The sequence below is a fragment of the Micrasema longulum genome, unplaced genomic scaffold (genome assembly GCF_059751315.1).
Source record: "Micrasema longulum isolate JH-2025_06_02 unplaced genomic scaffold, ASM5975131v1 h1tg000037l, whole genome shotgun sequence".
Classification (NCBI taxonomy): Eukaryota; Metazoa; Arthropoda; class Insecta; order Trichoptera; family Brachycentridae; genus Micrasema; species Micrasema longulum.
Window position 1 is genome coordinate 850,813 of NW_028277244.1, and position 18,312 is coordinate 869,124.

The following is an 18,312-nucleotide window of genomic DNA, read 5'->3' on the forward strand; positions in this document are numbered from 1 at the left end:
ACCTGTTGATTCATTTATTTAAAATTATGTTTATAATACAATGTATATCTGAGCTGTTACGAATGCTCACTAAAAATATTAAATACTAAGCAGACTGAATTCAATGTATTGACTATTTTACAACGTACATACAATAATTTTTATAGCTTACCGGCAACAAAGTAGTTTCACTTGAATGGGCGCTAATTTCGTGTCGTGTCGTGTTACGTAAATATACATTGTTATGTTTGATGAAAACGAAATTATAAAATTTATATCACAAATGTTGTAGGAAGATTCAAATGTTAAACTACGGTCTAGTCTAATGGAACAAATACTAGGCAAAATGATGAATGATGCCCACAAAATATATTCAGAGAGTTGTCAGCTCTTTAAAATCGCTAGAGTCATCTGGTGACAGCAAACTTGATTCAGTGATACCACTTCCTATAGCCAATCGGCTCATCGAAGGTAAAGCTGGAGGGTTTTTTTGGTCTATTTGTTTCATTTCACCTGTCGATTTATTAAGTTTCCTGCAGTCCTGTTTATCATTAATTGTGTTTTTTACATTTGTTGATTTTTCAATATCAATTATTGAATACGCAGCCGCTTGTTTTTTCATTAAATCTGGGGGCGGTTCAATTGGTGGCGTTTTGATTTCAGATTGTCGGGTCAACTGGAACATCATTCCTTTGAAGAGGGCTTGGTTGATGAGGTTCTCCGCGAACAGCCTTTGGTCTTGGTACATCTTCCTCAGCTTGGAAGCGACGGTCAGGCCGATGGTGCGATACTCGTCTTCTTCTCTCGGAGCTACTGTTTGTTGGTTGGCTGCCAAGGGGGCCGGGATGGGCTTCGGGGCGGTATTTTTTCGTTTGCCAAGCATCCTCGACTTGAGCCAAGAAGGTGTCATCGTGGGATCCAAAATGTCCTGCGTAAAGAAAGTTATTAGTCACGTACATGATATAAAAATACCTTTGTTTTGAACTAGGTAACTGAATATTTTGTTGACTTCTGTAAAAAAATATCTGGGTTGCGTGAATCACCGGTGTTTTAATTTTAACAGGGTTTACTCGTATTGTGTATAATATTGTTTACTCAAACAGGTGGAGACTATTGTCTATTGCATGTAATTCAAGATGCACGATCTATTTCTTGGCGGCAATTTCGCGTTGATTGAAGAGTCTTTAAATACGTATTACAAAACGGATTTATAAGATATATAGGCGTAAAAATCATCATCATCATTCCCCTTTCCACACCCAGTGGTGCATAGGTCACTGTATTGTTATAATATAAATATTATATAAATAAAAATATACAAAATTTAATTGAATTGCATAACATATCTACATGAGGAGAAGAGGCAAAAAGAACATGCTGAAATGGAGAAAAAACTTGTCTACTTCGTACATATAGTCCAAATCCACATGACACTTTAACCTCGCACTGAAGATATTGGGTTTTATTCTCCGAACTAGCACGGTTTGCAATGTACACTCAGAATCCTGAACAACTCGTTGGTTCGGACCAGGCTTGGGAGTGCCTCGGCGACATGGAGTTCGCACGAGGCGAGATATTCCCTCATGTTGGAGAGGGTCCAGAAAAATAATCTGAGATACCTCTACATAAGGGAGTATGGTAGTTATCCGTGGCTCTATCCCACTGCATCCCTCTTAGGCATGCATGGGAACAGTTTGCATCTTATAAGGGATAGGTCCACACTGACCCATTTTTTCAGACTTATAAGAGGTTTTCTCGAGAACGCCATTTTAAAGAGTCTCATTTTTTATGTTCCTGGTGGTTATCTCCAATAGCATCAGCACAGACTGTTTTACCCCCCAGCTTCCAGAACCAACCTGCCTCTGGTTAAGTTTCACAACTTTGTTTAAGAGGTAAATACTCTTGCTATTGGAGAGTATTTTGCCTTTAATGTCGAACCATTGCTTAAGGGTTTCTGGGTACGTATTCTGATGGGAAGTTAAAATGTATCTTCAATTTTATCTACAAAGTAAAATTTAGTTTTCTGTGTGAAAAATATAATATTTATACAAATTTTTTTTCTAAACATGTTCAATTACCGGTTACCGACGAAGATACTTTGAATCTTTATACAAATATACACACTTTCATACATAAATATCGATATTAGTACATACCGTCTCAGTATATACCGATGAAGATAGCCGTTCATAATCGTGGCCCTGGTTTGATATATATTGTCCCAATATAACGCCTTAAATATATTTTTTTTGTACCTAATGTTATTTTGGTAAAATTAACAAATTTAAATATAACACGGTAAAATTAAAGTGGATAGTTGTTTTTTATATTTTTTTTTTGGTTTTTAAGTTTATTTAGTGGCTACGTTTAGGTAAAAATTCTACAAAAGGAAATCGAGTGGAAATCAGTCAACCTCTTGGCGTACTTACTGGTTAGGACCAGGGCCCCGATTATGTGAAGTTAACATTTATCTTTAATTTTATTTACAAAGTAAAATTAAGTTTTCTGTATGAAGAGCAGAATATGCATACATTTTTATCTTCTAAACATGTTCAATTATATGGTACCGACGAAGATACTTTAAATGTTCATGCAAATATACTCATTTTCGTACACAAATTTCGGTGTTTCTTTATAGACAGTCGAAGATAACATTGTTAACTACCCATTGTAATCAGGGCCCAGGGGCATAAAAAAAAGATAAGTTAAATAAAGTTTAAAGTTAAATAATTGTTGCGTTTTGATCAAAATGGACAAATGAGTTCGCACGAAAAAGTAAAATGAAACTATTCATTTGGCAGATTTTGACAAAAACGTAGGAACTTCAGCCCTACGGGAAATTGAATACAAAAAATGGATTCTTGCGCGGGGTAAAAATTAGAGCATTAAATTGTATCGCAAAGTTTCTTGAAAATGTAAGGAAAAAAATAATAAAATATTTTGATAAAACGCACTACTTTAAATGACGTCACTGGTTCATGTGAATCAACCTCTAATATGAGAGCTATTGAAGATTACCGGTCTGCTTGTCGCTTCTGGACCAATGGAAAGAACTGAATGAGAATAAGCGGAAATGAACCTCTGACGTAACACGTTACAAAACTTTAAAAAAATCGTAGCGCAGATAATACGATATATAAAAATTTAAAATAAAAAAAAATGACTTACTTTAAAAGTCTATAAACAAATTTTTAAAAAATATAAAAAACCACTGAACTTCCTCATTATTTAACTTCGAACTTTATTTAATCTACCTTTTTTTATCCAACTGACACTTAGTGCGTCTGTTTGCTATTGGATACATTCTGTATTTTACTAAATGTTATTAAATGTTTGTATACAACCACTGACCGACTTTCCTATGTCTACCGGTTTCGAGACGTACCCGTCTCTTCGACAGGACACCAATTAAACCAAAACGCAGCACCTTTACTTTAATAATTTCTTATACATAAAATACAAAGAAACAAGCCGTTTAGGATTATTTATTACGTGTTATTTCGATTACACTATTTACAATTATCTCGTTTTACACTATTCACATCGTCAGTGTTTCTATTCATTAAAAAAAAATGCACTTTCTAATTTAGAAACGGCACAAAAAACAAATTCTAATTTAGAAACGGCAGATACGTCAGTCATAGTAGAGAACTGCACTACGTCGATTTTCAACGACACAGTAACTTAGAAATTGGTTGACCGTCTTCAGACGTCGATGAATTGGACTCTGAAGACAATCTCCTTTTAGGCGATGTCCTGTTTTTTCCAAAAGATTCGTTCGAGCCGTGTGGTTGATCGCAGTGACTCCTGATTATGTGACTAGACTTTTCTGCTGGCTGGTAATATCCTGGAGGAAAGTCTGTATTTCTGATCTCAGAGTGCGCAGTCAGCTGGAATAGCAAGCCTTTGTAAAGGGCTTGGTTGATTATATTTTCAGTAAACAGCCTCTGGTCATACGACATCTTCCTCAATTTTGCTTCGACTGTCACTCCTATGGCAGTATATTCGTCGTCTATTTCTTTAAATAGTGGCGCTGGTTGTTGTGATGCCTTAAATGATTTTGAGGGGGCTTGTTCTTCTTTCTGCACAGGTTGGGGTTTTGCTGGTAGTGGAGGCATCGTGGCAAGTCTGTGCTTGTGGGCCAGCATTTTGGATGTCGACCAAGGAGTGATATCTTCGTCAGGTACCTGGAAAACAATTCAATCCCAATTAAATTGAAATCTTATTGCTCGACAAAATAAATTGTACTTGCTTAACCAACGAAAGACACATTTGATAACTGGAGCGTTAGATCGAGATAAGGTACATTGAAGTTCAGTGCTACGGGAAATCGGATACAAAAATGTTTTCGTACGCTCAGTAAAAATTAGAACATTTAATTGTGCGGCAAAGTTTCTCGAAAATGTATGAAAAATTTAATATAGATGAACCACTGCAAAAGTTCTTCCAAATCAACTAATGATAGATTTGTGATAGATTTCCTGTTTCCGGGAAGACAACTCACCAGTCAGCAGAGCTTACCGGCGAGACTTGTGACATCACAGGCGGAGTAATTTCAAAATTACAAAACTTTAAAAATCATAGTGCTGATTATACGATACGTTAAAAAATTTGGCTTAGTTTAATGGTCCATTGAAAATTAAAAAATACCACTGAACTCCTTCATTGGTGCACCAAAATTGTTAACTGTGCAGTCTAATAATTAAATACATTTACTTACATTTGTTGGGCCAGTCCCAAGGGGGTCTTCTTCATCGTCAGCCAGGCCTCTGATGAATTTAAAAGCATTCCAATACTTCCATTTCGGAGTCTCTGGATGATCAGTCTCCCTGCTCTTCATCAGCCTGGTTTTCTCCCTTCTGTACGAGGCGAAGAGCGAGTCTATCTTCCGCTTGCACAGCTCAGAATGGATACCCAGATCGGTGGAGATTTCAATCCACGCATGGGCTTTCGATTTCCTGTCGCTGTACGTGTACGCCTTCACCGAACTGTCCCACAGCATTGGAAAATTCTTGAAGACAGTCAAAAGTTTCAGTGTTTCTGCGTGAGTAAAATCCATGGATGTAACGTTTAGCGGTATTTAAAAATTTAACAGTAGTTGACATCTGCCACACGCTCCCCCGTCGAACGGCCTTCAACGAATGTGGGGGGAAAAAGAACGAACAGTCGCGAACAGATGCGAACAGTTCCGAACGGTTCCGAACGGACCCGAACTGTTCCGGACGAATACAAGTAGGGTCAGGCAGGGTATAAGTGAGACAGTAAAAAATGTCGGGTAAATAAAAGACAGCATTATTGCTAATACATAATTACTTCAAAACAATAACAAAAAAATACTCGTTATATTTACATATTATATAGTAAGTACTACCATTATGAAAATGTCCATTTTATTACCATAAATGTATACCCAATTATCTTGACAAAATCTTTCAAACGAACGAACTTTGTTATATTGCGAACGCCTAACGCCGCATGTCGCTGCTTGCAGTGTCGATCGACGCTAGCAGACTTTCTGTTTACCCACGCAAGCATAAATCAGTGTTGCTTTAAGCTTTGGCTGGAAAGAGCGAGTTTTTTGTGTAGGGTAAAATTGAGATGCCGTTCAGGGTAATTGCGGGTAAAAACGAGACTACAAGGACCGATCTTAACTCCTAAATGCCAAAAAAGTACGGTAAAAAACTCGTAAAAACTGGACAAATGTCCCTTTGTAAAGCAGCTAACGATTTAAAATTGATAAATCACTCATAAGTAGGCGATTTTCTGGTAAACCTCTGTTTAAACAGGGGAGAAAAACTACGTTTAACGGCGAACAAAAGGCAGAACTTTCATAAAAAAATAAGATTATGACTAAATGGGGATTTGCATTAACAGCAGAATAAATTAAATGTACCGTTCAAACATATATGCAAGAAAATAACTGCACTTTTTGATTTTTTGTTACTCGCGTGTTACCTGTGATACTGTCTGCCGTCTTATATTTTGTATTTAAAATAACCAATAAGTTGGTACGGTGATTTAATGTTAATTGTATAATTCTAATTTGTGTTTTACATTTTAAAAAGAAATAAAATACTTAATTATAATATAAACTACAAGGTTTTCTCACATTCACATTTAAATAAGGTTAAAAATGAGACAGATTAGATAATATATTCACTCAAAAATTGTTCGAACCCTCGCAGTTGTAAAAGTATTATTAAACCTACTTGCAAATTCAACACAAACTCTCTCATATTGAAGCCTTATTATCATTTTTCCGTATGTATGGCATAGCACTGCTGCCACAGTTGTCTTGTTTTTGCACTTCAGTGTCTTTTTTATGCCCCACTTTTCCCCCTTATAGTTACAATTGCCAAAGAAAATTATTATTTAGTGGGAATATATAAAAGATATAAGTTTCGTCTCATTATTACCCTCCTGACCCTACATTAAAAAAATGATGGCGAAATTTAGTATGGAAACACGCCTCAAAATCTTGGAGATTTTTATAATATTCAAATGATGGCGAAATTCAAAATTAGAAATACGCCTTAAAATCTTAGAGATTTTTATAATATTTATCCCGCCACTCGCACTAACAATTTATTCGCTGTAAGACGAGTAAGTCTCGAAACTGGTAAACACAGAAAAGTCGGTATGTGGTTGTGTACAAATATTTACTGACATCTATTGAAATGTTTGGCCACAACGCTTTGATTAAAATTTTATTTACTTTGTACCAACCTGGAACTGTCAGAGGAAGGATGAAAGCCGAGTGTACGCAGTTGAAATGCGATATCTTAGACGAATGTGTGAGAAATCAATGAATGACAGGTTTACGAATAATGAAATCAGGCGAGAGTGTAAATCTGAGTCAAGTATAATTGATAAGATTAAAAAAAGGTATCCGAGATGGTTTGGTCATGTAGAACGAATGGACAACGAAAGAATGGTAAAACAATTAATGAAGAAAATGAACGGTAACGTGAGACGAGGACGACCAAGGAAGACGTGGCATGATCAGATAAACCAAAATCTTAAGTCTGGTCATGTCAAAAGCAGACAGAACCGAAGGGCATGTATGACAAGATGTATGAATGTGGAAGAAGCTAGGAATATATGCCATGATAGACGTGTGAGGCGGTCAATTCTCCCTGCCTACCCCTACGGTGAAATGGCGTGATAATAGTAGAAGTAGTAGTAGTACCAACCTGTTCTGGTGCAGTGCCAAGTGGGTCCTCATCGTCGTCCTCCAACCCCCTCAGGAACTTGAAAGCGTTCCAGTACCTCCATTTCGGGTCGTACACATCCTCCGGCTTCCCCGAAGCTCGGCTCTTGATGATCTTGATCTTCTCCCTGCGACACGAGGACACAAAAGACTTCATCTTCCGTTTGCAAACGTCCGGGTGGATCCCTGACTCCGCAGCCACTATCTTCCATGCTTCCTCCTTACTCTCCCTGAGAATCAAAACACAAAAAAATCAAAATATCAACAAGCAACATTGGACTAAGACTTTGGCGACTCATAAAAAATCTGAATAAAATCTATCTTGATAAACCCAATAGAGACGTACTATGCAATGGATAAGAAGGCAGAAAGAACTTAAAAAATGTAATAAAGTAATAAGACTATCTGCATTTCTTGGTAACAAAGGTCTAAGATGTATGCAAGAAGAGCATAACAATGAAATACATATTAATAGTAAACAAAAAAATCCCACAAAGGCATGGCCTGTTCGTGGGTATATAAGAAAATGTTAATAAATTTTTGCTCCTAATATTCTGTAAAAGATAAAATAGTATTTTTTTTATAGTAATTAAAAAAGGAAATAAAAAATATTTTTTTAAAAAATAAAAATATTCCTTATTATTAAAGGGCAACAAAATAAATCATAGAAAAAAAGAGTTCGTATCTTTAGTTTGAATCCAGGATAGTGATGTTTTTTAAAAGAAGGAAAATTTTGAACGTTTATAATCAATGAAATATTATCAGTAAAAAAGAATTAAACATTTTTGGGCCTATAAAATATACATGTCTCTGTGCGAGCCTCGATTTACAATGTGGTATTTCTAACACACGGTTCCTTCTTTGACTTGATCTATTCGAATTAATTGTAAATAAATTTTGGTTCTTAAATATATATTTTAAACATTGAAAACAATATATTTGTCTTAGGTCTAAAAGTTTAGCTTCTTGGAACAATTGGAAAGATGGATAAGTGCGATTTTTGTGAAGCCTTATTTTTAATATAAATTTTTGAACAGTTTCTAATGGTTGAATGTGGTTGTTGTAAGCTCCCCCCATCCAATTATTCCATAGGAAAGCGATGATTGTACAAGTGTATAATGTACCATTTTAATCGTATTTAGCTGGGCGTAAACACTTAGTCTTTTGAACACATATGTTAAATATCTCAGTTTATTAACAATGGGATAAAAATATGACTAAATGTGAAATCACTGTGAAAGGAAGTATTCTGAATCAGGTAGAAGAATTTGTGTATCTGGCAAGAATGTTTACTAGGGATGGAAAGACTGAGAAAGATATTGAAAGGAGGGCGAGTGCCGGGAACAGGGTAAACGGTGTACTTGGGCACATAACTGTTTGTCGCAAGAGGCAAAATTAACAGTTCCAATGGAGTTCTTGTACTGACCCGTGTGCATGGGAGCTATGTATGGAGTTGGAAAAACAATTATGAAAATAGGCTGAATGCTGTCGATGCGATCTCTCAGGCGAATGTGTGGTAAAACTATGTTTGATAGGTGCACAAATGTCGAGACCCGTGCACCAGCATTATCGACAAAATCAATAAAGTGCTACGTCGGTTTGGACATTTAGAGCGAATGGACAACGAAAGAACGGCCAAAAGGATTTACGAGGAAGACACGGCATGACCAAATTAAAAAATACTTGAAGAGCCGAAATTCGGAATAATCGTCGTGCGTGCTTGAAAAGATGTATGAATGTAGGCGAATCGAGGTCTGCGCGGACAGAGTGATATGGCGTTCTGTTCTGGGATTTGTCCATCGGACCTTTGATCCGTGAGTTCACAACACTACCACAGAACCACACAACCCGGTTCAATTTTTTTGTAATAAATTGCAATCAACTTCTACCGAGAATTATAATATAAAGAAATAAATATTGTAAAATACGTAATAGTAATACCTGTTATGGAATCCAACGACATGAGGGTTCCACAAGATGGCGTGTTTTTTGAAGGCACATATCACCTGCATCGACTCTGTGTACGTCAGGTCCATATTTTGACTAATTAAGTCGTCCATTTTAGATTAAATCAATAAACAGCAGAACTTATTTTGAATCCTTTTTCAATTTCATTAAAAAAATATTTACTTTATTTGAATTGAGCTTAAGTCTTAAGTTTCAACGATCTCGGTGATTCGAATGTGCCGGCATGTTTTTGAAGTATTATTGCGACGGTTATTTCGTTAGAAAACGTTCTGTTCGAAACGTAAATTTGAATTTTCAACGCGTTTTGCTGCAGTCCCGATAGAGGGCTGCGGGGAACTGAGGAACGAGAGACGCGCTAAATACCAGCTCGGACCATTTTGTTCAGTGGCCGCGGAGACATACTCTCGTCTCTACTACTCACGCGGGACGCTGATCGCAATAGCTGAGACGGGAACTATATTCAGCCCCGATATAGCGGGTATTCTCAGCGTGTCGGGCGTGTGCGGGTGTGTGTGATGTGGATAGATACCCAAACTTTGCAATAAACTTGCCGCTACTCAAAGTTCGTAAAATCAAAAGATATTAAAAATACGACGAAATGTACCATTTTCATTTATTTTTTTTGCATTATACACAATAGTAAACAAGAAAAGAAATGTGACCAGAAGACTTATTCTGTCTGAATTTCGATTCGTAAAGTCGTTCGTTTAAATTTGTGTGATGTTTTAAAAATGTTAAGAAAATATAGTCCTTCGAAAACTTGTGCCTCAGATATATTTTAGATTATTAATAATTATAAGTATTGATGAAGACTGATTTTATCATTACCTCATCTGCATAAAATGGTGCATAAGGCACTGTATTAATACTAGAAACGCAGCAAATCATAAATCACTTGTAATATACTATTCATTAGCGGCGGCGGTACTATAATAATTAGTCCAGCCAATACCTTAATAATTATATTAGGGATTATAAATAAAAAATCATCATCATCATTCCCTTTCCGCACCTAATGGCGCATAGGGTACCGCATTGGTACACCAATCGCAGCGTATCTCAATAATTTTTGTTACATTAAGGTAAGATGATCAGTCTTACGTTTCAGGTACCAGCACAGGGACAATGAAATATTCTAGTGTAAAAACACCCTTTTATATAAATATTTCATATCAACCGTGTCGGGAATCGAACCTGAGACCTCTTGCATGACATGCTAACGCGCTGACCATTACACCACGAGGCCGATAGTGAAATTATTTGTAATAATTTAAATCAATTAAAATTAATGTACTGTTTTGTTTCTAATAAGTATTTATTATTTAATTAAAAATAGTTTTATAATAGTCCGCATTACATTTATAGACAGGTACTTAATAATATTTTTGAAGATAATTGCGTTATGTAACCACTACAAAGTCTGAAATCTTTGAGGATATGTTGCCAGAAAGCATTGTTTGTTTGAATTCTTCCGACGATTCTTGGTTAGGTTGATGTTGCACAACTACTGGTAATGTATTGGTTTTGGTGGCGTATCCAGTCAATGCGTTGAAGGTGTGCGTTTGCCATTGGTCAGTCTGCTGATGCTGCGGTTCTTGCTGATGAGGAACCATCCTGTGTTGACTAAAGACTTCAGTCTCCGTTTGCGGAGTCAGCTGGAAGAGCATCCCTTTGTACAGGGTTTGGTTGATTATGTTTTCAGCGAACAGTCTCTGGTTTTCTTCCATTTTGCGTAGCTTGGCGGCAACTGTAATGCCGAAAGCGTCGTGCTCGTCGCCTTCTCTCTGGGGTTTATGGGCCTTCCATTGCGTTTCGTCAGGTTTGGGAACCTCTTTTACTTTCCGTCGCTTCCTGGGAGGCCTTCTCGCAGAAGGTGACCATTGAGGAATTATTGGTTGTGTTAAATCCTAAAACAAACAAAGATAATATGTATAATTTAAATTGTAACGCATTTGCTCTTGAGTCTTAGCACATTTATTCAGAAAACAGATTTTTATAACATATAAATAACACGCCATTGTAATAAACAATAGCCTATATAATATAGAAGTAAAGTGAAATTAAGTCGGGCCTTCCATTCGGGTAATTTTATTGTGCATGTCGATTCGGCAATGTTCGGGGTTTTGCCGATTTGATACAGTGTTTAAAACGACACGTTATGCGGAGATGAGCAGTTTGATAAATATGTATTTTAATATAGTTTTTTCTGACACTCTCGCAGACGTAGACAATGAGGAAGTTCAGTGGTTTAAAAAAAAATACATTTGTTAGTAGACTGTTAAACAAGTCATTTTTTTATTTTTATATATCGTATTATCGGTGCTACGATTTTTTTCAAAGTTTTGTATTTCTGAAATAACTCCGCGTGTAACGTCAGAGGTTCATTTCCGCTTATTCTCATTCGGTTCTTCCCATTGGTCCAGAAGCGACAAGCAGACCGGAAATCTTCCATAGCTCTCAGATCATAGGTTGATTCACATGAACCAGTGACGTCATTTAAAGTAGTGCGTTTTTATCAAAATATTTTTTATTATTTTTTCTGTACATTTTCAAGAAACTTTGCCTTACAATTTAATGCTCTAATTTTTACCCCACGTAAGAAAACATTTTTTGTATCCAATTTCCCGTAGGGCTGAAGTTCCTCATTAGAAAGAAATTTTATCGGACGGCAAGTTTAGCTTTTTTCAAAAATATTTATCATATTATTATACCGCACGTCCGAATATGACAGATAAAACTTGGCGCTTCTTTTAAGGGTTTCTGGATGGTTCTAGCTCCTATAAAGTACAACTTTTCAACCGACAAATCATCTCTCTACTGCTTACATCCAGGGTGAAAATACGGGAATACATAAAAGTCAGACCGTGCATAGGGTTTCCATTTCAAAATAAAAGCATGCCTGTACAGGGTGCCTAAAATGCCAGATTAAAATAAAAAAGCCTGGGGTGCTATTCTGAACCACTCTCGTGGCACGAGAAAACAGTTTTTCTCGTGTATTTTGTATGTAAATACACGAGATAATACGGCCACGAGAGCGTTTGGAATACCAGCCCTGGCGTGGGTAAAAAGCATTGGATAAAGAAAAATAAATCGGTAAATTCACCATCCTCCGCCAAATCAAATGCCGTGAACGAGGGAGGGGGTAACCAGCATTCCCAGCTTCTAGATTCATTATCCCACTAAAGGTCATAAGCGGGGGGAGGATTTGCTGCTATTGTGTCAATATATCGGTACTTGAAAATCTTGGATAAAAAAAATTAAAGATGATTTTAGACCATAGAATTAAGAATAGTCCAGAAGCCGCATACGCGCATCAAACAGAAGGCGACTAAACTACTCTTAAACGAATAGTTTTACGTTTTGACCCATCAGTTTCTTTGTAGGCGTCGCTCAATACGCAACTCCCGATTTGAATTCAACTATGCCGTGCTGTGTCGTTTTAAAGTGTAGAAATACTGCTGGGATCTTAAAGAAACAGGATGGGATCACATTTCATATGTAAGTAGCGAATGCATGTGTAAGTAGCAAATGCATTACTTAAAAATGTAATTATTTTTCCGTCTGTCAGATTGTCAAAGAAAAGAAAATGGATAAAAAACACAAATTTTATGTAAAAAAATGTCTTTTTATTTTTTAAGTTCAAAGTTCATTAATTAAATTACTCGTATTAAATGGCCCTTTACTCATCTACTCTGTTGTGTCAATTAATGTTTCCGCGAGTACAATAAAATTTTAAGGAAATAAAAAAATTGTTTTTTTTAAATAATTATCTTACATGTGTGTTATGATTATATTTTTCGCGATCTGGCAACACTACGCGGCTACTTTAAGCATGCGTGCGGCGAAAGTGGGGCAAAGTAGGGGGATTTTTAGACGAAGTCCGATGTATTCAAACATGATTCTACGCTCCTTCTGGACTATTCTTAATTCTATGGATGTAAACTCCTGTCATATTCTGGTAACTCTAACTGCTCATCCTACCGTGAGAATGATACTTTCCAGTAAAAACGTTGAGTACGCTTATTAGGATAGTCAGTAAAAAATATAATTTAATTTACCGCACTGTCGCCAAGGGTATCCCCGTCTTCATCAGGTATCCCGCGTAAAAACTTGAATTCTTTCCAATAAATCCACTTTGGTTCATATACAAACTCCGGTTCGTCCATAGACTTGCTCTTGGATATCTTATTTCTCTCCCTCCTGCACGAGGCCAAGAGGGATTCCACTCTCCTCTTGCATATGTCCACTGGGATGCCGACTTCAGCTTCCACGGTGCTCCAAGCCATGGCTTTCTTCTTCCTGTCGCGGTAGCATTTGGATCTGGAGTTCCACAGAATCTCGTGCCGTTTCAGCGAGCGGATGAGCCGAACCGTCTGCTCGGGCGTCCACTCCATCGCTAGACCGACGCGCCACTAACATTGTACGGCGTCGTGTTCGTCGAACTCGCTGAGCGAGGTAGATAGCCGAATGGTCCCGGAGAACGCCGAGCCACTGTCAATACTGTGCGGTATTCTAAATGAACGCTGCGCTGTTCGGACGAAACGTTTGAGACTGTAATAATTTTCACATTTGGACAAAGCGTTCGCTTCGTGTTTGTGCGAGATTACAATTCGTCTATTTTGCAAGACTGAATCACATTATTTTACTTCGTTACATTCGTATGCAAAAATGCATACAACATTTTTGGCTTAAGATGTATGAATTAGGTACTCGTACCTTATATATCATGATCATCAATAGGCTGAAACTAGCCATTATCAACAAAATCAAAAAAGGAGTCTTGCGTTGGTTTTGACATGTAGAACTAATCGACTGAAAACGCGACCAAATCTAACAAATACTTAAAGATGATCTTGTCAAAAGTAGGAATAATCGGCGTGCGTGCATGAGAAGACGTATGAATGTAAAGGAAGTGAGATCTGTATGCAAAGTAGTATTATTGTTATTTTAATATGTGTCTCAATGTCCCCTTTCGCGTGACCAGAAATAAGTATTTGTTCCATCTGCCAGTCTGTAGCACTAACTATGCACAACACTCTTTCCTTTATCGTTCTTGTTCTAACTATAATGCTTTTTTTTCATCTATTGATATATTTTACATGTCCCTTAATTTATTTAAAAATAAATTAAGACTCCTTATTTCTGGCTGCGATACGATCCCACTTACTATTTAATGATGCTCACACTTACACACACCTGAACACTTACTCCTACACTAATACACATAAACACACCTACACTTACTCTCATACAAATACACATAAACACACCCTTTTGTTGTAACACAATTTAATAATATGTATGATTCTTATTTAGAAACTTTGCTGATCTGTCTTTAAAATGTATTTTTTTAAATGTTACTATATCATTGTCAACTGTTTGTTTCTTTAAAATAAATAAATAAATATAATAAAATAGATGCTCAGATAAATGATGAACGACTAACTGAAATTGAACATGTTAAATAATTAGGACTAACAATAGATAGACAATTGGCATGGAAAATTCATATCAGCAATTTAATTAGCAAAGTGGCTACATTATCGAGTCTTTTTTTAAAAATCAAACATTTAGTTCCAAAAACGGAAAAAATTATGTAAAAACTAAAATATGTTATATGCAACTTCCATGGTAAGCAGGATATCAAAATGACATAAACTGACTTCAAAGACAACAAAATAAAATATTAAAGTTAGTATATGACCTTTTCTATCTAACAGCAACTAGAGAACTTTTTAAACTAACTAAGCAATTAAATATAACTGAACTATTTCAACTAGAATCATTAAAACTTATCATAAATTAGCCACTAATGTAATTGTAGACGAAGAACTAAAACTTGTAAAAAAATTGTAGTAAACATAGACATAATACAAGAATATAAAAAAAATATCATATACAACTTAGGCCCTACGGCATGGAATGCTCTCCCAGCAGAGGTCCGAAACTATGAGAGTTAAGTGATGTTTTGGAAGAAACTTAAAACCCACTTGTTCTCTAAATCATTTGAATAAATCCTCAGCATATGGTGACAAAGTACATTGTTTTTCTTAAATTAAAAAAGTTAAAATGAAATATATATCTTTATATAATTACTTTTTAAAGCGCCCTTGAGGTAGCTTCAGTATGACGTCATAGTTGAAGATAAAAGTCTCCTGACCGACTATAAAGGTACACTACCGATACCCCCCACCATCAAGTTTTGATGTAAGTACATCGATTTATACCGACGGGTCTAGGTCTAGAACCCCTCGATACGTTTATCTACACATTCAAAGTGTCAAAATTTTTGTTCCACCGAGCAATTTTTCCTTTAATTATGATTTATTACAATTTTTAATCGCTTTCAGGCTGGCACTTTTTTTTTTAAAAGCCTATTAAAAATATGAGAGAGAAATAATTAAATTTTTAAGTCGAATTAAATTCCGACATAACTGTCACTTTAATAAAACGAACGCCTAGATGTGAAAATAATGTCACTTGATTCTGTCCCATTAACAAATAAGAGTATCTAGGCGTTAGAAAGTTACCACTCAAAAAAAATAATTTAGTTATTATATTTTTTCCATCTGTTTTACTATCTTTCCGAGTGTATGTATCGAGACGTTAAAGGAGCCGGCTTTGTAGTCGATCTGTAGATACATACAGACGATCGTTAAGCGTACCGTCTCGGTGATTTCCAAAAGTCATACAAAATTCATGCTCAAGCGAGCATATTTTGCTTGAATTGGGATTTATTGGAGTTTATACTCGATTTGAAGCGAGCATTTTTTATTACAGAAGCTTATTTAAACTATGAATGAGAACTATTTTAAATGTTAATGACGTAAGGAACGCGGAATAATTTTTCCCGACATTTATTGGCTTATTTCGATCATATGATGTCGATATGACAAGTAGGTAGAACATACCGAGGTAAGATGTAAGATACAGATAGTACTGAAGTTAAGTATATCGTCTCAATATATATATGAAGATAGCGTTCATTATCGAGGCACAGCAATCTGGTTTTATTTTACGCATAAAACTGAATTATTCATCCGCCTGGACACAGAAAAATACCATAGATATTAATTCAATCATATTTATACATTTGCTTGAAAATATTCAGGCAGATTACAATTTGATGACACTGCATACAATTTGTCATGTATTTTATGCAAAAATATTCAACATGTGATTAATACCTAACCTACTAAAAACAAACTTTAAAAAGAACAACGTTTTTTTCTCATTCCTCTTACGTAATTGCAGTAATTATAACGATATTATGGATTGTGTAAATATGTTTTCAATCTTGGATCTCTTCTTGTTATGTTATGTACATATTTCATAAAACAGCATAGCGCATTTTGTGTATTTTTTTATTTTACAAATTTAATATTGATAATATTCACAGTGGTTTATTCACCATTAAAGAAAAAAAATGTCAATGGAGTTGACTATAAATGAGGTTGAGTCAATTCTTAAAGTTGAAAAGTGCGATGTCATAATATTTTGACAATACAAAATGGATATTCTAGCCACGACCCTTCTATTCACAGTTTAAAATTATGTAATAAAACAACAAATTTAACGATTAATATAATTTTTATCTAAGGGACAATATTACAATAAATCGCAAGGACGTATTTGAAATTACAGGCCCCACAAGCTAAACATTTTATAACGTGATTATTTTTTTAACGATATGTAGCTGTATTGTAACTATTATTATTTTTTAATTTCTAAGTTGGTTTGTAAAAAAAAATACGTGACACGACTTAACGTTTGATTGCCAATTCGGGTAAATATAAAAATAAAACTTACGGACCTTTGTACCTCCGACATACTACTTCACTAATGAATGTTATTAAAAATATTAAATATGCAAATGCATACACTATACTGCAAAATAAACCAACCAAGCTGCCATAAATTTCTAACCAAATTGCCAAATTTCTAACCCACGTTCAAATTCAAATTACGAGCAACTTCTAACTTTTTTCATTTTAATTCTCTGATAAAACGCCGCGTTGTTTTCTATATAAAATTTCTGTATAAAATATCAAACTATAAAGTAGATATAACCTCCTCAATAAAATACAAATAAATGCGGGATTGAGACCACTCAGACATCGGGAAATATTTAAACTGCCTTTGTTTTCAAATAATGCTACATACCACACACCTATGGCCCGTATGTGTCGGATGCATCATAATCTTGTCGATAACGCTTGTCTTAGCCTTATAAATGCGCAGAAACAAAGGTTTTTTTCAGTAGTATAGTATACCAATTTCTTATGTTTATTAATGTTATACTTTGTATTTTTTTTTTAAAAAAGGTATGATTCCATCGCATGTTGAGGCACGACTTTAGTTTGCTAGATACTTGCCTACTAGTCTTAGTCTTACAGTGACCCAGGTCAGAGTCGTGTTTCTAGATTATACCTACGACCTACTGTGGAACCATTGTAGACTACGCTCGGAAAGTCGACAGAAGTAGTAATTTAACTTTATATAACCGCATGATCATTATAAGCGATGACCTAAGCCTGAGCATCACGCTCGACAAGTCCACTTTCCTTATACCTAGCTAATTAATTCTGCCGAGTATGTTTGTGTAAAGCAAAGTTGTATATTGTTAAGTTAGGAATAGTAACTCAACACTTCGGCGCAGCTGTTCTTCGCTCTACATCCGCCATGCGCCATGCTCCGCCCTCGGGTTGAAGCTTCATAAATAATGTGCAATTGTTCCACGGATCGTGTTTATATTTTGTACCTCATGCCTCTACGTGCTGGGCTGCGCCCTGTGACTGTATACGCATCCTAAGTATGACTGTATGCAGCCACTGTGACAGTGTGAAGTGTGACTGTGTGATGTGACAGTGTCTGCCCATTTAGTGGACTCGGCCGCCCGCTTGCCGCTTCAGTTTTTGTAAACAATTCAAATGTGGTAATGCTCGTATACTACGTGTAGTGACGCGTGTATTGGAGAATACGAGCTCACCCACACAGGCGACGAGCAGCCACTCACACAGGGACGTGGTATTCGGGCCAAGTAACATTAACGGTAAAATTTAGGCGGATCGTTCCATTCCGACTGGCGATGGCGAGAGGCGAGAGGAGCTATAGATCGGGGAGTGCTGCGCGCGCAGGCGGCATTCCACTCTACG

General features: G+C 36.1%; 3 protein-coding genes across 5 annotated transcripts in view; all 3 read right to left on the minus strand.

The window, feature by feature from the left end:
* Nucleotides 1–18,312, minus strand: part of LOC148285399 (uncharacterized) — a 23,225-nt gene continuing 4,913 nt past the window's right edge. For 2 of the 3 annotated variants that reach the window (XM_088225736.1, XM_088225745.1), the window contains exons 2-3: nt 7,173–7,419; nt 1–907 (exon numbers count right to left, since the gene is read on the minus strand). In XM_088225736.1, coding sequence (XP_088081862.1) covers nt 353–907; nt 7,173–7,419 — 802 coding nt within the window. In that variant the 3' untranslated portion in view covers nt 1–352. Of the gene's footprint in view, nt 908–7,172; nt 7,420–9,130; nt 9,589–18,312 lie in introns of those variants that run through there. The other variant, XM_088225729.1, reaches the window with a different exon arrangement.
* Nucleotides 3,453–5,124, minus strand: LOC148285400 (uncharacterized). The gene is made up of 2 exons (XM_088225442.1): nt 4,700–5,124; nt 3,453–4,166 (listed from the first exon to the last, which is right to left on the minus strand). Exons 1-2 carry the CDS (start codon nt 5,036–5,038, stop codon nt 3,648–3,650), a joined length of 858 nt encoding a protein of 285 aa, XP_088081568.1. The 5' UTR covers nt 5,039–5,124; the 3' UTR covers nt 3,453–3,647.
* Nucleotides 10,454–13,629, minus strand: LOC148285401 (uncharacterized). The gene is made up of 2 exons (XM_088225758.1): nt 13,216–13,629; nt 10,454–11,064 (listed from the first exon to the last, which is right to left on the minus strand). Exons 1-2 carry the CDS (start codon nt 13,549–13,551, stop codon nt 10,558–10,560), a joined length of 843 nt encoding a protein of 280 aa, XP_088081884.1. The 5' UTR covers nt 13,552–13,629; the 3' UTR covers nt 10,454–10,557.